The 18797-nt window shown below is 43.1% G+C and overlaps 1 protein-coding gene and 1 non-coding gene across 2 annotated transcripts in view; one reads left to right on the top strand and one right to left on the bottom strand.

Annotated features, from left to right (window-relative positions):
• Positions 1-18797, top strand: part of LOC115457615 (sodium/potassium-transporting ATPase subunit alpha-2) — a 116106-nt gene that overhangs the window by 45135 nt on the left and 52174 nt on the right. The window contains exons 2-7 of the mRNA XM_030187105.1: positions 1055-1159; positions 2243-2302; positions 2820-3023; positions 4114-4227; positions 8662-8796; positions 12473-12590. Coding sequence (XP_030042965.1) covers positions 1055-1159; positions 2243-2302; positions 2820-3023; positions 4114-4227; positions 8662-8796; positions 12473-12590 — 736 coding nt within the window. The remainder of the gene's footprint in view (positions 1-1054; positions 1160-2242; positions 2303-2819; positions 3024-4113; positions 4228-8661; positions 8797-12472; positions 12591-18797) is intronic.
• Positions 16500-16581, bottom strand: TRNAS-AGA. The gene has a single exon. It is a non-coding gene; the product is annotated as a tRNA-Ser (tRNA).

Raw genomic sequence — 18797 nt, 5'->3', positions numbered from 1 at the left:
AGGCAAAAGATTCAAATTTTTCAAGACATGGCAAGAAGTACGCAGAAAAGAAGGAAAGAATTTTTTATCTTATAAATCTAGAGTGTTTAAATTGGGTGCTACTTTCTTGCTAAAGTTTCCCTGTAAATGTTTTGTAACTTTTGAAATGAATAATTATAAATTTTTTCCCCTTCGAAATTGTTAGAATTCATCTCATCAAAGAAAATGTTGTCACCCACTGTTTTGCCTCCCTAATTATAGCGCTGTTAACGTTGACTGTAGGCATCTAGATAGCCCCTCCCATTGTAAATAATTTTTGTTTGATTATATAGCTTGTATATTTCCTAGTATCTTGATCTATATATTGGGGACAAATGTAAATCTTATTTTATACTTTAAACCGCTTCGGTTATAAATGTATTGAATTGCCTTAATTTGATTACTGATATTTCATGTTTATGTTATTGGATGTAAACAAAAACTTATAAATAAAGAAATTAAAAAAAAAAAAAAAAAGCACACAGCATTGGGACACCTAGACTGAGGCACAAATTTTTAGACTTGCCCGGAAAGTCTTACCTTTATGTAGAGAGTGGAAGCATATGGATAGTGATATGTGAGCTTCTTCCATATTGACCTGCCAAACTCTTGACAACCCTTCCCTAAAAGAATCATAGTTTGCGGTAAATTCAAATTCTACGTCCATTCAATAATTGACCGCTACCAATGAGGATGCCAGTTACTATGGACTGTACAAACCATTCATGGGATCAGTGTAATGGGGAGTGAGGAGGGCAATGACAAGCCCTAAACTTGTCCGAAGTTGATGGAAGCTTTACCTGCAAGTAGATCTTATGGCCTCCACACAATGTCTAACAACAACCCTGGCATTTCTAGCAGTGTAGCTATTATGGGGAATACTTGGAGACCCAAAGAGAAATGGGATTCCAGCCTGCAAACCAAAAGTCTCAGAGGATTTTCATGTAATGATCACTAAAGTACATTTCTTGTCCTGGTTCTTTTCACTGTTCCTCTAGTATTTCTGGTGTTCTAATGTTGAACTTTCTTGCCACAGACAGGGCGCGAGTATTCGCCAGCGGCGAACACCTCCGAAAATGGTGGGGGAAAGAAGAAGCAGAAGGAGAAGGAACTGGATGAGCTGAAGAAGGAGGTGGCCATGGTAAGTCCAGTCTTTGTCATAATTAAGATTCCTCAGAGACTTCACTACCAAGGAAGGGGGATGGGAAAGGGGATCATTGTCAGATACCAAAAACTCCCAGCAATCAAGTGTAAACTTTTACACTTTGTATTTATAGTTGAAAAAAGGTGAGAATGTTCAATGATAAATAAAGTGAGAGCCATAACCTTTTGCTGGACAATGCTTACCTTGTAGGTATCAGAGAGGGAAATTCCATCTTCTCCAGAAACAGTTTTCCCTCTAGATCAAAGACAAATTTCCCCCCTGTTACTTTACAATACACCTGGTTCATATGTTTTATGGTGTAGAAGGATTTTCTGGCTTTAATCATATTGTCCATTTGCTGCTGTAGTCAGCAGTGTTGCCAAATAACTTCAGATCAAGAGTGACCATTGACCCTCTCTTGGGGTTTTATGGTCTCTCTTCTTTAAGCATTCTTGCAATTTTCCTGTTGGTGCAAGGAGAGCAGTGACAATGGCATGCAATTCAGGCCCAGAACTTTGGGGAGGGTGGGCAGTCCCTTGAATAGGAATACCGATGGGTTTCCTGACTTCAATTCTCTGGGATGTTGATGGGATTCTGAAGTCTATGAATCATTCCACTGTATAATAGGACCCTGCTTTTCCCATCTACTCACACTATGTAAGCATAAGGGCATAAGGCCTCCCCTATCTCCTGAAATGCCAGTGCAGATACCTAGAGCAAGGAGAGAAAAAACTTCTGTGACACCATTGAGCTTCATCAGCCAGGACATCTGAGTCCAGATCTTAAGTGTCATGATAGGGCTGGTGATATAACAAATTTAATAAATGATAAACGATAACACAGTCACAAGGCCAGTCTGGTCCTACTTTGCTTATAGAAACAGGTCTGCAGTTCCCTGGATGCAATGAGGCAAAGCCCATGACTGGTCCAATCTATCCCCCAATGATCTGGAGCTATTTGATGACCTTAGAGTAGAAAATAATGAAATTCCAGAAGAGCAGGCCTCTCTCTACAACAGCTTTCCCCCCTGTTCTGCTCAGTAGATCATATTGCTTTGACCTTTGATCTTTCTCCTGACAGGATGATCATAAACTATCTCTTGATGAAATAGGACGAAAATATGGAACTGACCTCTCCAAAGTAAGTAACAGTCCTTCCTATGTCTTACGCTACATACAATCTTTTTCCTCCTCTCTCTGTCCTCCCTAGCTCAGTCTCATGTTGGTGGCTAAGGCTGTCAGCTGATCCTTTTCTAAATTACTTGTGATTGCATCTGTGGATTTGCAAACTTAAAACCACAACTGAATTGGGATTCACTCTTGGGATTGACCTGGGTCAGGAGATCATCATATTGATGCTCAGTGGACTCACCTGATCTCGTGTGGTTACACTATTTTTCTGATAGCAGGTGGCATGGAGAAAACATGTGATCATCCAGCATGCACTGCAGTGAGGTTGACAAGGTCTGATCAAATTATGTCAAGCATCATGAAAATGATGCATTTTCTTGGGCATACTGGGCTGAACATGGAAAGAATGGGCCAGAAAAATTATATCAACTTACGGCTTCTGTTTCTTATTTCATCCTTTTTCGGTCTTCCTTTCTCCATTCTTCCCCCTTTCCCAAACTCTCTTTCTATGCTCATCACTATGGCAGGGTTTGACTAATGCCCGTGCGGCAGAGATCCTTGCCCAACAAGGTCCGAACGCCCTCACTCCTCCCCCAACCACCCCTGAGTGGGTGAAGTTTTGTCGTCAGCTCTTTGGTGGATTCTCTATCCTGCTATGGATTGGAGCCGTACTCTGCTTTCTGGCTTACACTATCCAGATGGTGATGGAAGACGAGCCAATCAATGATAATGTGAGTATGGTACTGCTGCTTGAAGAAAGCAAGGAATATTTCAAATAAATGAGATACACCAGCAGGGGTGTAATTATGAAACCTGGCACCATGATTTTGGTGCCACCATGGGACGCGCTTAGCTCCAATTTTATAATGGCTTCAGGATGCACTTAAGTCATTACACACTACTAATTTAAGGTACACTAGCATGCCAAAACGTAGGTGCTCCCACTTATGGCAGTTCAAAGGCTGTCTAAGGTGGTGCACCTAAGTGCACCATGCAATGCCCAGCTGATAGTATAAGTTGTGTGTGCGCGCTTTGGTGACATCCCATGACTCGCCCATGCTCCACCCACACGTATACTCCACTTGGAGTAAATGGCACTCAAAACTTGGCACTGGAAAACGTTGCTACTAAGTTGTATTATATGTGGTGGGGCATTTCCGATATGACATCTAAATACAACTTTGGATATTTTGCTGAAAACATCCAAAAATTAAGCGATAAACATGGCCATTTTCGAACCTGAAAATCATCTATCTTTTTGTTTCGAAAATGGCCATTTCCTAGATGTTTTTGGATGTTTTGTGCTCAGTGTGTTTTTCTATTGTATGTATGCATCTGTGCGGTTGTGTGTGTGTGTGTGCATATGCATGTGTGCATCTGTTTGTGTGCGTGTGTATGCGTCTGTGTGTGTGCATGCATGCACAAATGTTTGCATGTGTCCATGTGTGTGTGCCTGTGTATTTGTGTGTGCATATGTATATGCATGTGTGCACGCATGCATGTATGTGTGTGCACATGTGTATGTGTGTATATGTGTATGCGTGTATGTATGCATATGTGTTTATGTGTGTGCGTATGCATATGTGTGTGCATGCATGTATGCATGTGTGTGCATATGTATGTGCATGTGTGCTTCTGTGTCTCTGTGTATGTGCACACATGCATGTGTGTGTGTGCATATGTGTGTATGCATCTGTGTATGTGCATGCATGCATGCATATGTGTGTGCAAGTGTGTGTGTGTGTGAAGCATACACTGCTGTTGCCTATGGTAAAAACCTATGTCACACCTCACTAATCCTGCTTCTCCCTCCCCTGACAGCTGTATCTGGGAACCGTGCTTGCGGCTGTCGTCATTGTCACCGGCTGCTTCTCATACTATCAAGAGGCGAAAAGTTCCAAGATCATGGACTCCTTTAAGAACATGGTGCCTCAGGTAACACTGTCTCTTCCTCCTCTTCTTCCTCACTGTAGAATCATCTGAGAACATCAGCACAGGGAATGCAGAAAGTCAGGCAGTGCAGAAGCAGGTAGAATGCACTGAGTATGCAAATAAATGCAGGACGTTGGGGAGATACTCAGGATGGAGAAGAAAGCTCTGATGCTGGTGATTTTTATTTTTTGAATACTTTTGCAAACATCCTGCAGTTTGGAAAGCTGTTCCATCACAAGACATTAACAAAGTGGGAGGAGGGGGGTAGCAAGTTTAGTTCAAAAGTGTTATAGGATTCTGCTATTAAAAATAAAAAGAGGGAAGTGGAAACAAGTGGAAAAGTCGTGATTTTTGCTCATCTTCACCTTTTTTGGTGCAAGCTTTTTCTAGTTAAATTTGCTAATAGTGGAAAAATAAAACTAGGTGTTGTGAACTTTTACATGATGACCTACAAAGCCCAGGAATAGATGACAGCATAGGGAACGTCATGGCCACACAGACATCTCTGCAGAGCAGCGAGGCAGCCTAATAGTTTGAGCAGTGGGTTGAGAATCAGATTCAAATCCCACTTCAGCTGTTCGTGATTTTATTTTTCGGTAAACGTGTTCCCTCCAGGAACAGAAAAATACCTACCGTATTTGAATGTACATCACTTCAACAGCTTTCAGTCTTGCAGCTGTCTTATATAGTCAGGTACAGTAGTTATTTTTATGTCCCTGGAGGACTCATAATTAAAAAAAAAAATAGAGTTGAAGTGGAATTTGAACCTGGAACCCTTGGCTCTCAGTCCACATCACTAAACATTAGGCTGCTCCTTAGACCAGCATGCTGCTATTTTAAGAATATCCAGAATACCTGAAGCTGTCTTAGATCCTGGTATCCCTTGCTGGTTTCACTTTCAAGGAAGAGGTGGGGGGACAGCAATCACTGTGGAATTAAGGAGGTGTTGTGCTCAATTAAAGCACCTTTCTGTAACCCGGACATGCCAAGTCCCAGTCTAAATTTGCACGCGTAAGTTCCACTTAAATCTAATTAGGGCCAATAATTGCTTGTTAAAAAAACAATTATTGGAGCTAATTAACTGATTATTCAATTAAATTATATAATTAAGGAGATTATGTACAGTAGGTAAGTACTATATATACTATTCTAACACAAAGTGCGGTAATAAGGCATTGATCAGATTAATGGCCGATCAATGTAAAACTGTTATATAATCAGAAAAAAATTTCATAGAAAATAATGGCATATTTCACAACTTCATAACCCAACATTAATAATTCTAGTTCCCAAAATTTGGTTTTATATAGCAAAATGTTACAAATAACAATTCTTTAAATTTCACTCTTAAAGCTTCAGTAAAAAGGGTCATTTAATTTTGTTATCAGGTTGCCTACACAGGTAACATATGTCCCTATCTGCCTTTATAAGAACCTAAGAACTGCCATAATGGGACAAACCTAAGGTCCATCAAGCCCAGGATCTTATTTCCAATAGATTCTGATCCAGTTCACTAGTAGCTGGCAGGACGGTTTATGGTTTATTAGAGTTGATATACCGCAGTCTTGCAGAATACAACAACATGGATTGCTATCAATAAATGTTCACGAGCAGAAAACAACACCATTGGTCAACAGGAAAGGAGAAAGAAAGTTAGGAAAGAGTAAAAAAAGAACAAAGACTGAGACCTCTTTGCTCCAAGAACCAGTGCACCACTGCATCCTAAGCGGGAAAATCTAGTTGAAATAAATAAGCGTTTATAGTCACCTTCATTTTGGGGAAGTGGGGTTCCATACGTAGGGTTAGAGGCTTTGAATTCCGTAATGGGAAGACACAAAGTAAATTGAATGTTGGCGTGTTGATTCAAAGTGAATCAGACGAACAAGTGAAAGGCTCAAGCGGCCATCATGCAATGATTAGAGCACTCTGGGTGATGTATGAAACCTAACGCTTGAGGCTAAGTAGGAGGGGGTAGCAAGATAGAGTATCTTATCAACTATCTTGTATCAAATGCAGTATGACACGAGTAACCAGTGAAGTTGCTTCAGAAAGGTTTTGGAGGCCGTATCTTGCTAAGGATGTAAAAAGAGTTGAGGCGGTGCAAAGAAAAGCTACGAGAATGGTATGGGATTTGCGTTACAAGACATATGAGGAAAGACTTGCTGACCTGAACATGTATACCCTGGAGGAAAGGAGAAACAGGGGTGATATGATACAGACGTTCAAATATTTGAAAGGTATTAATCCGCAAACGAACCTTTTCCGGAGATGGGAAGGCGGTAGAACTAGAGAACATGAAATGAGATTGAAGGGGGGCAGACTCAAGAAAAATGTCAGGAAGTATTTTTTCACAGAGAGAGTGGTGGATGCTTGGAATGACCCTCCCGCGGGAGGTGGTGGAGATGAAAACAGTAACGGAGTTCAAACATGCGTGGGATAAACATAGAGGAATCCTGTTCAGAAGGAATGGATCCTCAGAATCTTAGCCGAGATTTGGTGGCAGAGCCGGTGGTAGGAGGCGGGGCTAGTGGTTGGGAGGCGGGGCTAGTGGTTGGGAGGCGGGGATAGTGCTGGGCAGACTTCTATGGTCTGTGCCCTGAAAATGACAGATACAAATCAAGGTTAGGTATACACAGAAAGTGGCACATATGAGTTTATCTTGTTGGGTAGACTGGATGGACCGTGCAGGTCTTTTTCTGCTGTCATGTTACTATGTAAGGGAATGACATAATCCTGTCTCATTGCTTTTAAGAGAAGGCAGGCAGCTGCATTTTGTACTGTCAGCAGATGTTTTAAGATGTACTGTGGCAACCCAGAGTAGGGCATATTGCAGTAGTCCAATCCGGAGGAAATAAGGGCATAGATTCCAAAGAGTAGCAAACTTCCATGTAAGCAACCCCAGGGATAAGCAGTAGTTTTATAGGTGTTTCCCCCTGCATGTAGATCTGGGCATTTACACCTGCTCTGACCCTTGCACAAATTCTCCTTTCTGTTTTACATGTGTATTTTATAAAGCACACTAGTGGCTCCCACCCCTATCCTTTAAAACGGTGTATGCAAATATGGCTCATGCATATTTGTTGAATATATCCTGAAAACTCGACTGGCTGGAAATCCCTCAGGACAAGTCTGAGAACCTCTGAAGTTGCAACTGCACCCCACCTCTACCTAAGGGAATATCTATATGTGTATCACCTACACGAGGGTTCAGCGTTATCTAATTTTTAGCATGTTTACATCAAAGCAATTGTACGAGTGCCTACTGAAGCATGACAAATACTGTTTTATATGTTCAAATCACTTATGAAATGACCTCTTTGGGGGGGGGGGGGGTAAGTTCATTTCAGGCAGTAATGGGAAATGTCAAGCATAGGCAGCTCTGCACTTTTATAAAATAGACTACCAGGATTATCCTCAATAGCACACAAATTTACACCTGCTCCAAAGGAGGTCTAAATGTGAGTATGTGTATAAGTACATAAGTAATGCCACACTGGGAAAAGACCAAGGGTCTATCGAGCCCAGCATCCTGTCCACGACAGCAGCCAATCCAGGCCAAGGGCACCTGGCAAGCTTCCCAAACGTACAAACATTCTATACATGTTATTCCTAGAACTGTGGATTTTTCCCAAGTCCATTTAGTAATGGTTTATGGACTTGTTCGTTAGGAAACCGTCTAACCCCTTTTTAAACTCTGCCAAGCTAACTGCCTTCACCATGTTCTCTGGCAACGAATTCAAGAGCTTAATCACGTGTTGGGTGAAGAAAATGTTTCTCCAATTTGTTTTAAATTTACTACACTGTAGTTTCATCGCATGCCCCCTAGTCCTAGTATTTTTGGAAAGCGTGAACAGACGCTTCACATCCACCTGTTCCACTCCACTCATTATTTTATATACCTCTATCATGTCTCCCCTCAGCCATCTCTTCTCCAAGCTGAAAAGCCCTAGCCTCCTTAGTCTTTCCTCATAGGGAAGTCGTCCCATCCCCGCTATCATTTTAGTTGCCCTTCGCTGCACCTTTTCCAATTCTACTATATCTTTCTTGAGATGCAGCGACCAGAATTGAACACAATACTCAAGGTGCGGTCGCACCATAGAGCGATATAACGGCATTATAACATCCTCACACCTGTTTTCCATATCTTTTGCTAATAATACCCAACATTCTATTCGCTTTCCAAGCCGCAGCAGCACACTGTGCCCATCATACCTAAACTAGGTCCTCAGAAACACAAACAGATCACATATAAATAGGTACTGCCTTTGGTGCTTCTTCCTTCTATAGCCCTTGCACAATTTTATCAAAGCTACTTTCCACCTGCAAAACATACTTTTACACTTTAACACATGGGACGTTCCTTCTAAAGTTACTCCATAAATTTAGAAATGTTTCAAAAATCAAATACAAATCTTGCTTTTTATGCTTCCCCTGCAGCAAGCCCTGGTGATCCGGGAAGGGGAGAAATTACAAATCAACGCAGAGGCGGTGGTGAGTGGCGACCTTGTGGAGATTAAAGGGGGAGACCGCATCCCGGCTGACCTCCGGATCATTTCATCACATGGCTGCAAGGTAAAAAGAAGGGAGGGGAGAAGCAGAATTTTTACCTGCCGTCTATAAGATAAAAGGGAAGGAGAAAGGGGCTTTGGCTGATGGTGCATCTGGTGATATCTGTGTTGTAAAGGGGAAATGGGACTTGATATACAACCTTTCTGAGGTTTTTGCAGCTACATTCAAAGCGGTTTACATATATTCAGGTACTTATTTTGTACCAGGGGCAATGGAGGGTTAAGTGACTTGCCCAGAGTCACAGGAGCTGTAGTGGGAATTGAACCCAGTTCCCCAAAATCAGAGTCCGCTGCACTAACCACTAGGCTACTCCTCCACTAGCAACATTCCATGCAGAAGCCTGCCCTTGCAGATCAGCAATGCAGCCGCGAAGGCCGCGTTGCTGATCTGCAAGGGCAAGCTTCTACATGGAATGTTGCTAGTGGAATAGCAACATTCCATGTAGAATCTCAAATAGGCTGAGATTCTGGAATCTTATTATGCTTTGGGGTTCTACATGGAATGTTGCTACTTTTTAAAGATTCTACATGGAATGTTGTTAATGGGACTTGATATACCGCCTTTCTGAGGTTTTTGCAACTACATTCAAAGCGGTTTACATATATTCAGGTACTTATTTTCTACCAGGGGCAATGGAGGGTTAAGTGACTTGCCCAGAGTCACAAGGCGCTGCAGTGGGAAGCAATCAGTTCCCCAGGATCAAAGTCCACTGCACTAACCACTAGGCTACTCCTCCACTCCGGGCAAGGGGCACACAATTTTGTGGGTGTACACGGCAGAAAGGGGTCTTAAGCCATGTGTTAGACATCGGCACACAACATATTAAAATCAATGGTATTGAGGCTATTCTAGAAGTTAAGCACAATGCCAAATCTGAGAAGGTGTAGATCTGCTATAGCTTGTTGTTCTCCAGTAGTGTTTATGGGGATTTATGCCTGTTTTTCCTTTTAGTTGTGAACATACAAGATCCACAACATTGTTTGTAGCCTCCATGAACAGCATGGGTTTAAGAAAACACAGAGTGCAGGACTGTTCAGAGCAGATGGTTCTGCACTCGAGCTGCTTACAGGTCTGAGCAGAAGAAATATATCAGCACACATCTATGCATGTGCTGGAATGCTATTCTATGCTTCAACAAATATCAGTTTTACAAAAATGTTATGCAGACTAGCATTCTAGCATCTGCCCAGTCATATGCATGGTACTAGTTGCCCTTAGCACTGAACTCTGTGTGCAATGCATCCCATGTGAAATTCCTGGTTAGGGCACGAGTTTTGCACAGATCCTATTTGCCAGGGGTGTAGCTACCATTGAGCAAGCATGGCAAAACACCCAGGGCTGCCTGGAGGAGTCAACTGCATGTGAACCCTCCTCCTCCTCTGGAAGTCTGGCATCCCTTCCTTCCTCTGCCCCACCCCAGCACGTGGGTCTGGCACCACTCTAGCATACCCTCCCCCCCCCCCCCCCCACGCTGGTCCTCCCCCAGACTCGCAGCAGTTGCTGGCAGAGGCAGCTCTGAAAACAGGCCGCTTGTAGGCCAGCCCCAATAGGGCCTTTCCTCTGCTGCAGCCCGCCTTCCTGTGGGCTGGACATGGCAGAGGAAAGGCCCTGGAAGGGCCAACTTGCAGACAGCCTGTTTTTAGAGCTGCTTCTGCCAGCGACTGCTGTGCATCTGGAGGACCTCCACAGAGGGGGGTGCTGGAGAGGTTCCAGACCCATGCTAGGACTTGTGAGAGGAGGAGGAAGAGATGCAGAACCTGGGGAGAAGGAAGCAGAAGGAAGAGAGAGAGAGAAACCCAAAGCAAGGGGGAGGGGGAAGAAATTGGGAGAGATGCTGGACCGGTGGAGGAGGGAAGCAGAGGGAAGACAGAGAAATAGTCATGGTGACAAGAGGAAAAGAAATGAAGAGATGCTGGATCTGATGGAAGGGGAAGAGAGAGACCTAGAGTAAAGGAGAGGGGAAGAGATGCTGGATCTTGGAAGCGGGAAACAGAAGGAAGAAAGAGAAAAACCCTGAAAAAAATGGTAGGGGAAAGAAAAGGGGAACAGGGGAAAGTAGAGAGAGAGAGAGAGACATACACTGGACCAGAGGGGAGAGACAATGGACCAATAGAATGAGGGAGGTAGAGATGCCGGACCACAGGGTGGAGGTGGGGCTGCAGATGAAATGGAAGAGAAAGGGGAGAAGCAGGACATGGGGAGGGGCAGGGACACAGAGAAATGAAACTGTAAACCGCTTAGGTCTAAGTGGTATATAAATACTTAAATGAATGAATGAAGAGATGTTGAGCATGGAGGGAGCATAGGAGCAGGGACAAAGTGGCACTGCTGGACACAGAGGGGAGATGCTGGACAGGATGGATAGGGATGCAGAAGTAAGATGGATTGTGGACATAGAGAGAGAGACATGGAGGGGAGGAGTGGCCTAGTGGTTAGGGTGGTGGACTTTAGTCCTGAGGAACTGAGTTCAATTCCCACTTTAGGCACAGGCAGCTCCTTGTGACTCTGGGCAAGTCACTTAACCCTCCATTGCCCCATGTAAGCCACATTGAGCCTGCCATGAGTGGGAAAGCACAGGGTACAAATGTAACAAAAAAAGAAGAAATGTCAAAAGGCCAGGATACCTTGGAAAGCAAAAGCAGAAAAGAGACACTGAGATGAAAGCAATACTCAGACATCAAAGGTAGGAAAAAAGTCATTTTTTTCTGAATTTATTAATTGGAATATGTCAGTTTGGGAAATATATATCTCTGATACTTGCATTTCAGTTTCTATTTCTATTAATTATTTGGATTTACTGTGGCAGGTTTTCCATAGAGGTTTGCTTGCTTTTTGCAAGGTTTGTTTCAGGAGCTGTGAAAGGATTCCTCCCCTCCCCCCAGTCCTCATTACCATGGGAGAGCTTGTATTATAGGGGGTCCATCTTAATTTTTCCGCCCGGGGCCTATTCAGTCCTAGCAACACCACTGCTATTTGCAAATAAGTTGTTTACTGCATTGGCAAAGCAGAAATTTGGCATTACACGTATGTTAGGAAGGTGTTCATTAAGCCATTGGCCCCTAGGTGTGGAGCCTTCTGTGGGAGAGATCAGTCATGGAGTTTAGAAGCAGGGAGTGGCTTCAGTGGGAAAAATGATTACATGATCATTTGACAGTAAATCATAACTAGCTAGATGCCAAATTTGCATATAATGTGTTGGCTCTCATTCTCATTTTTTGGCCATTCTTTCCTCAGCTCAGCTCTTCACAGAGGTCTACTGTCTGATGGCTTAGCAAGAGGAGCACTTTGTGCTTATTTTTAGCAGAGCTGGGGGAGATCACAGGAGGCTGGTGGGGGACCTAGTTTACATTGCACAGTATACCTTGTCCTCCAGCAGAGGAGTCCTAATGATGACAGCGGAACAGCATGTACTAAACCAGAAATCATTGTGAGGTGCTACCAAATAACTTGCTAAGGTCTAGCAATCTGGGGTGGCAGAGGAAGGCCTGAATTTCATTCTCAGGAACTCAAGAAAGTGTATTATCCATCACATTCCCTCTCTGTCTCTGCTTCGAGCTGCCTTCCCTCTCTCACGGTCTCTGTATCACTGTACAGCTCTGTCCCTGCCTTGCTTCTGTCTCAGAATAGCTTGGTAATATAAGATTAGGCCTGGCTGAGCACTTTTCTGACCTCTTGGCAGGTTGACAACTCGTCCCTCACTGGAGAGTCTGAGCCACAGACCCGATCACCGGAATTCACCCATGAGAACCCTCTGGAGACCAGAAACATCTGTTTCTTCTCAACCAATTGTGTGGAAGGTGAGGGAACATCTGACACTGACCGCTGTGCCCTAAATATCTTGTGTATGTGGAAGGAACATAGCCAGATATTAATTTGGGGGGGGGGAGGGGGAGGCAACTGTTAACATGGGTGGCAATATGTGTTAAATAAGCAAAAAAAAAGGAGGTAAAAAACCTCACGGTACCGTGAGATGTGAAACAAAAAGAAGTGAGGAGAAACTAAGGAGGATACCAAAAAAAACTTTATTGGGTTTCTAAAAAATGACCCGACAGGGCCATGTTTCGGCCCTAAGACCTGCCTCAGGGGTCTTGATCAATCTCAGATGTTGCAGTGTAATATTATACAACGATGAAAATTTGCACATAATTGTTGTTAAATCAAAAACTTCTTTGGCCTCCTCTCTTATAAAAATGTCGTGCTGTCAGTTAAAAAATTCAGAATGATTACGAATGCCAAACACAATACAAATTACACCTCTCTGGACACAATGAAGGAGCTTGCTCAACATTGGGATGTTTAACACCCACTGGTACCCACATAGTTGGCTCTTATATCAGGGCATTTCCCTTGCCTTCCTGTGCTTTCCTCTTCCCTCCACCCACCTTCACACCGACAAAATTAAAATTAAAAATACGCTCCGACAGTGAGCATGTGGCGTACACACATGATAGGCTTACTAAAGTTAGAGCGGTGAGGGATTAAGAGCAATTCCTCTAAAAACGGTAAACAATTTCAGCAGACCTGGGAGCGCTTTTGGGACACCTTACACCCTGTAGCACGTAGCAGACTTTTGAACCAATAGAATTGGGTTTTTCTCACAGTGACTCACTTAACGGTTGGTTTTCACCTACAAGGAGTTGGGGGGGAGGGGGCGGTATGTTGGAAATGGCTTATTACTCATGTTTGAAATATTCTTTGGTGATAATAATAAAAATGATTTCAACATAAAATTAAAAATACCTCAAGCCTCACCAGCTGCAGAAATCCAGAGCCCACTTCAAGTCGGCTAAAGTGTAGCACTCAGCTGCAGCCCTTTGAGCTGCTGATGCTGGTACTGTGAGTAAATACAGTTCTCGTGGGCTCAAGACACGTTGCATATTCAGGTATATGAGTTATGGATTTATTAGAACAGGTTTTCCCAGCCTCAGCTGAGGTCCTGAGCACAAGAAGGAGAGGTGACTGGAGAACCAGTTTTGCCCTTTGTTGCTCTTTCCCCCGTTTCAGGAGTCTTGCCCTTGCCACAAGACGGATGTTCGAGGGGAAGGTGACAACCCAGCGCATCAGTAACTTATTCTACAACAGTGAAAATTGTCCTTTCCAACCCCTAAATCTGGCTATTCCGTCAGAATTGCTGGACCAGCATTTCCATCCCCTTCACTCTCCCCCCATGTAATTGTATCATCACACCCAACAATATCTTTTCCCTCTAAAATCTTGTCCAAACTTCTTTTGATTAAGCTGCAACTCCTTCTGTGGGCAAAACATTCCAAAATTTGACTTCTCTTTGAGGGAAAAATCTCTTCCTCTGATGGTTACCCCTTAATCTTAGCTTTTGTAGCTTTGATAAACAGCTTGCCTGCAAGAAGCCCAGAAGGATCCTTTAATATACGTGTGGGGTTTCTGTTATCCCCAGTGGAAAAAAAGAAAGCAAAAAAAAATCCACGTTTACTGGATAACACGGGGAAAAACACCACCATTGCTGCCTGATACTCTCCCCCTCCTCTTGCCTGCCTCAGATCCGCTACTTTTTTTCATGCCTTTTCCTCACTGATGACTCTTATTCATGGAAGCTGATGGCCCTCCATTTTCCCTCTCATGGCTCCACTGCTCTACTAGGATCAGAAACAGCAAAACAGGAAAAACTTCTACGATAAATCCACACAGTACAAAAGGAGTAGAGGCTGACCATAGACTAAACCAACTTGGGAAATGATGTTGATGAATACATTTTATTGATTATTCAAGGGACCCGACACGGTCCGTGTTTCCACGCACAAAGGCGTCTGCCTCAGGGGTCCAAAGGATGTTCACAGAGTACACACATTAAGCAGAATTATAACCAAAGGTGAACTCTATGAAATTCAACCCAAGTTCCTCCACATACTAACGATGGAGAAAAAACCAACAGCATAATGGCAGGGAAATACTGCTCTACTAGTCATGATATCACAACATGAGAGAGGGGAGAAAGAGATAGATAGAGCAAAGAGGATGGGGGGGCATTAGAGAAAGTGGTAAGTGAGGGGAAGACAATAATGGAGAAGGGGGAAAAACCTAAAAATCACTGGGCTGAATTTGTAGTGTCAGCAGTCAGTGTGTTAATTTAAAATTTAGCAGTGAGGGGTCTACATTCAATGGGATTTAACTGAAAGGCTTCTATCTGGTTAAATCCTGCTGCCAGCCCTGGAGATATTCGGTGACACTTAACCGGATAATCCTGCTGAATATCTATTTTGTCCGCTGTAGCAGTATCCGATTTGTGAAAGGAGGTCTGTGGGCAGAGTCGGGGTGATCTCCAGTTTTGCAGGCACTGGCGATATTAAGATTGGCGCTGAATATTGGGGCAAAAAAAACAAAAGAAGAAAAAACCTTTCCACAAGAAAAACAGCAAGCAAAAAACAAAAGTGGAAATCACCAAAAAAAAAAAAACCCACAATTTGCCAAGCCAACCAGTTAAAATGTCCAAAATTGTTTATTCTTCAAGTACAACAAACTAGAAGTATGTCCTTCAATACTGCATACAGGCAAAACCCAACATAGGCCATGTTTCGGCACACAGGCCTTCATCAGGGGTCCCGTGACGCATGGACTTGGCTTTGGAAAGTTAAACTCAAATAATGATCCCACATGGACATACAACCTAATTTATTTGACAACACAGCACACAAGTGAGATTCTCTACAGCTGTGCAGCTGAATATCAGGGCATAGTATCAGGGTAGTCAGCGTTTAGTCAAAACACTGAATATTAGGGGATTTGTCAGCTGTGCTAAATAGATGTATCCACCATTAACTGCCACCGACACCCTCCATTTTATTAAACTAGCCATATAAATTATCCATTCAGCACCTGAATTTTGCTGCCTTGCTCCACCTCTCACTCTACCTGAACTATGAGGGCAAGTCTAGAAACGGATGCCACGTAGCGAGAGTTCTTTCTAACATAGTACATAGTAGATGTACGGTCCATCCAGTCTGCCCGAGAAGACAAACTCACTACATATGGTATGTGATACTTCATATGTACACCTGGTCTTGATTTGTCCATGCCATTTTCAGGGCACAGACCGTAGAAGTCCGCTTAGTACTGGCTTTGTTTACCAATTACCAGTGTTGCCACCTAGTCTCTGCTGAGCTTTTTTGTATCAATTCCTTCTAAACAGGATTCCTTTGTGTTTATCCCACACATTTTTGAATTCCATTACGTTTTTTCATCTCCACCACTTGCCGCAGGAGGGCATTCCAAGTATCCACCACTTTCTCGTTGAAAAAATACTTCCTGACATTATTCCTCGGTCAGTCCCCCTTCAGTCTCAATTCCTGTCCTCCAGTTCTTCCACCTTCCTGTTTCTGGAAAAGAAGAGGAGTGTGGTAGCCGTGTTAGTCCACTCTTAAGGTTATCAATAGAAATCAAACAAAATAAAACATGGAAAAGAAAATAAGATGATACTTTTTTTATTGGACATAACTTAATGCATTTCTTGATTAGCTTTCGAAGGTTGCCCTTCTTCGTCAGATCGGAAATAAGCAAATGTACACTGTCAGCTAGCACATTTGCTTATTTCCGATCTGACGAAGAAGGGCAACCTTCAAAAGCTAATCAAGAAATGTATTAAGTTATGTCCAATAAAAAAGGTATCATCTTATTTTCTTTTCCATGTTTTATTTTGTTTGATTTCTATGGAAAAGAAGACAAATTTGCAGCCCCATAGTCAGCAGGATTTGAACCTGCATGGGAAGACCCCAATGGATTTCTAGTCCATCGCCTTAACCACTCGGCTGTGACTCCCACATCATCTAGGTGCCCAGATTCCATTACACAATACTAGTGCAATGGGGCATCAGTGTGCCTAAAACCCAGGCACCCATATTTACACAAGCTACAGGCCTGACATAACTGCAGGCACCTAAACCACCTAAACTAATCCAGTTTCTCCTACATAAGCACACAATTATGGAATGCAATACCAAAAGCCTTGAAGACGACGTACAACTACCTAAACTTCCGGAAATCACTAAAGACTAACCTGTTCCAAAAGGCATACCCTACCGACCCAACTTAAACTACACAACAAAACTCAAGTACGTAATGGACATTACTCAACTCTTCCATTGTACGATTCCTTAATGTGACAGTGCTACATGAACTCTATCCTCTCACAACATTACCTTGTATTTGTACACCGGAGACTTCAAAGCCTCTCCGGTACTATGTAAGCCACATTGAGCCTGCAAATAGGTGGGAAAATGAGGGATACAAATGTAACAAATAAATAAAATAAATAAACATCATGAGGGTGCTCTTAACTTACGGTACTCTGTAAGTTGTGTGTGTAGGTGGCTGCCTCTCCTATGTGATCCCCTTGCATTTACACACTATTCCCCACATTCTAAATACGGCATCCAAAATTAGGCACTGATTCAAGATGTACGCCCAACTAAACTGGCTCACAATTCAATCTCCGCCTTGGGTGAATCTATTCATAAGGGCGATTAATAAAGTTCATTAAATAAATTAGTGCTGACAATTGTGTGGTAATTTGACACTAATGGGCACTAATTTGGAATTGGACACACATCTTGCTATGTGCTAGCCTATAACACTGTTCGCCCAAATATTATAGCATGCAACCCCAAAGAGGGAGTGGCCATGGGAGGAGCATGGGCGGGTCAGGGGTGTTCTTAAAATTTGCGTGCAGTGTTACAGAATGCCAGGGGTGTGTGCTCAATTGGACAGCGAGAATTACACCTGGTTTCATCAGGCATAAGGTCTTGATCCCCAAATTTGGCACTCAATATTATAATGGACGCCAGGAGCGGACTGACCATTCGGGCAACCGAGCAATGCCTGAGGGCCTAGAGGCTCTGCCCAGATGCCCACCGCACACTACAGCCCTCCCCAGTCCTACCCTTAAAGGCGCGCCAGCAAACGCGGAGCCTGTTAAGTTCAATATTTAACACTTTATCAACTATGGGTTACCACATAAAGATAAGACTGACCTTTATGCAGTTCTACTTAAGTGGTTGACCTGGCTGTTTAAGTGCTGAATTTCAGACAAACGCCAACTCTGCCCCAGAACATCCCTTAAAATAGCCCGTTTTCAGTTCAGTGCTAACCACTCATTTTCAGCAGCACTATATAAGAACATAAGAGTAGCCATACTGGGTCAGACCAATGGTCCATCTAGCCCAGTATCCTGTTTTCCAAACAGTGGCCAAGCCAGGTCACAAGTACCTGCCAGAAACCCAAATTGTGGCAACATTCCATGTAGAACCCCAAGGAACAGCAAGATTCTGGAATCCTAAAGAGTGACAAGATTCCATGCAGAATCTCAAAGAGTAGCAACATTCCATGTAGAACCCCAAAGAATTGCCAGATTCTGGAATCCTAAAGAGTGACAAGATTCCATGCAGAATCTCAGAGTAGCAACATTCCATACTACATATCCCAGGGCAAGCAGTTGCTTCCCATGTCTGTCTCAATAGCAGACTATGGACTTTTCCTCCAGGAAGTTGTCCAAACCTTTTTAAAGTCCAGATACGCTAACCGCTGTTATCACATCCTCCAGCAAAGAGTTCCAGAGCTTAACTATTCATTGAGTGAAAAAATATTTCCTCCTATTTGTTTTAAAAGTATTTCCATGTAACTTCCTTGAGTGTCCCCTAGTCTTTGTACTTTTGGAATGAGTTAAAAAAAATCGTAACTTCTACTCGTTCTACACCACTCAGGATTTTGTAGACCTCAATCATATCTCCCCTCATCTGTCTCTTCTCCAAGCTGAAGAGCCCTAACCTCTTTAGCCTTTCCTCATACGAGAGGAGTTCCATCCTCTTTATCATTTTGGTCACTCTTCTTTGAACCTAATCAGTTGAGTGCCACTGAAAATTAATTGTTAGCCTTGAACAGCCGATTTAACTGGTCAGGAGTCATTTCTAGCCGATTAAATCACTTTGAATATCGACCCATAAATGTTTTATGTTCCAGGACATCGGACAGTTCTTTAC

This window comes from Microcaecilia unicolor, chromosome 14 (genome assembly GCF_901765095.1).
Source record: "Microcaecilia unicolor chromosome 14, aMicUni1.1, whole genome shotgun sequence".
In the NCBI taxonomy this organism is placed as follows: domain Eukaryota; kingdom Metazoa; phylum Chordata; class Amphibia; order Gymnophiona; family Siphonopidae; genus Microcaecilia; species Microcaecilia unicolor.
Note: the sequence above shows the minus strand (reverse complement) of the source record. Positions and strands in the feature narration are given on the sequence as shown.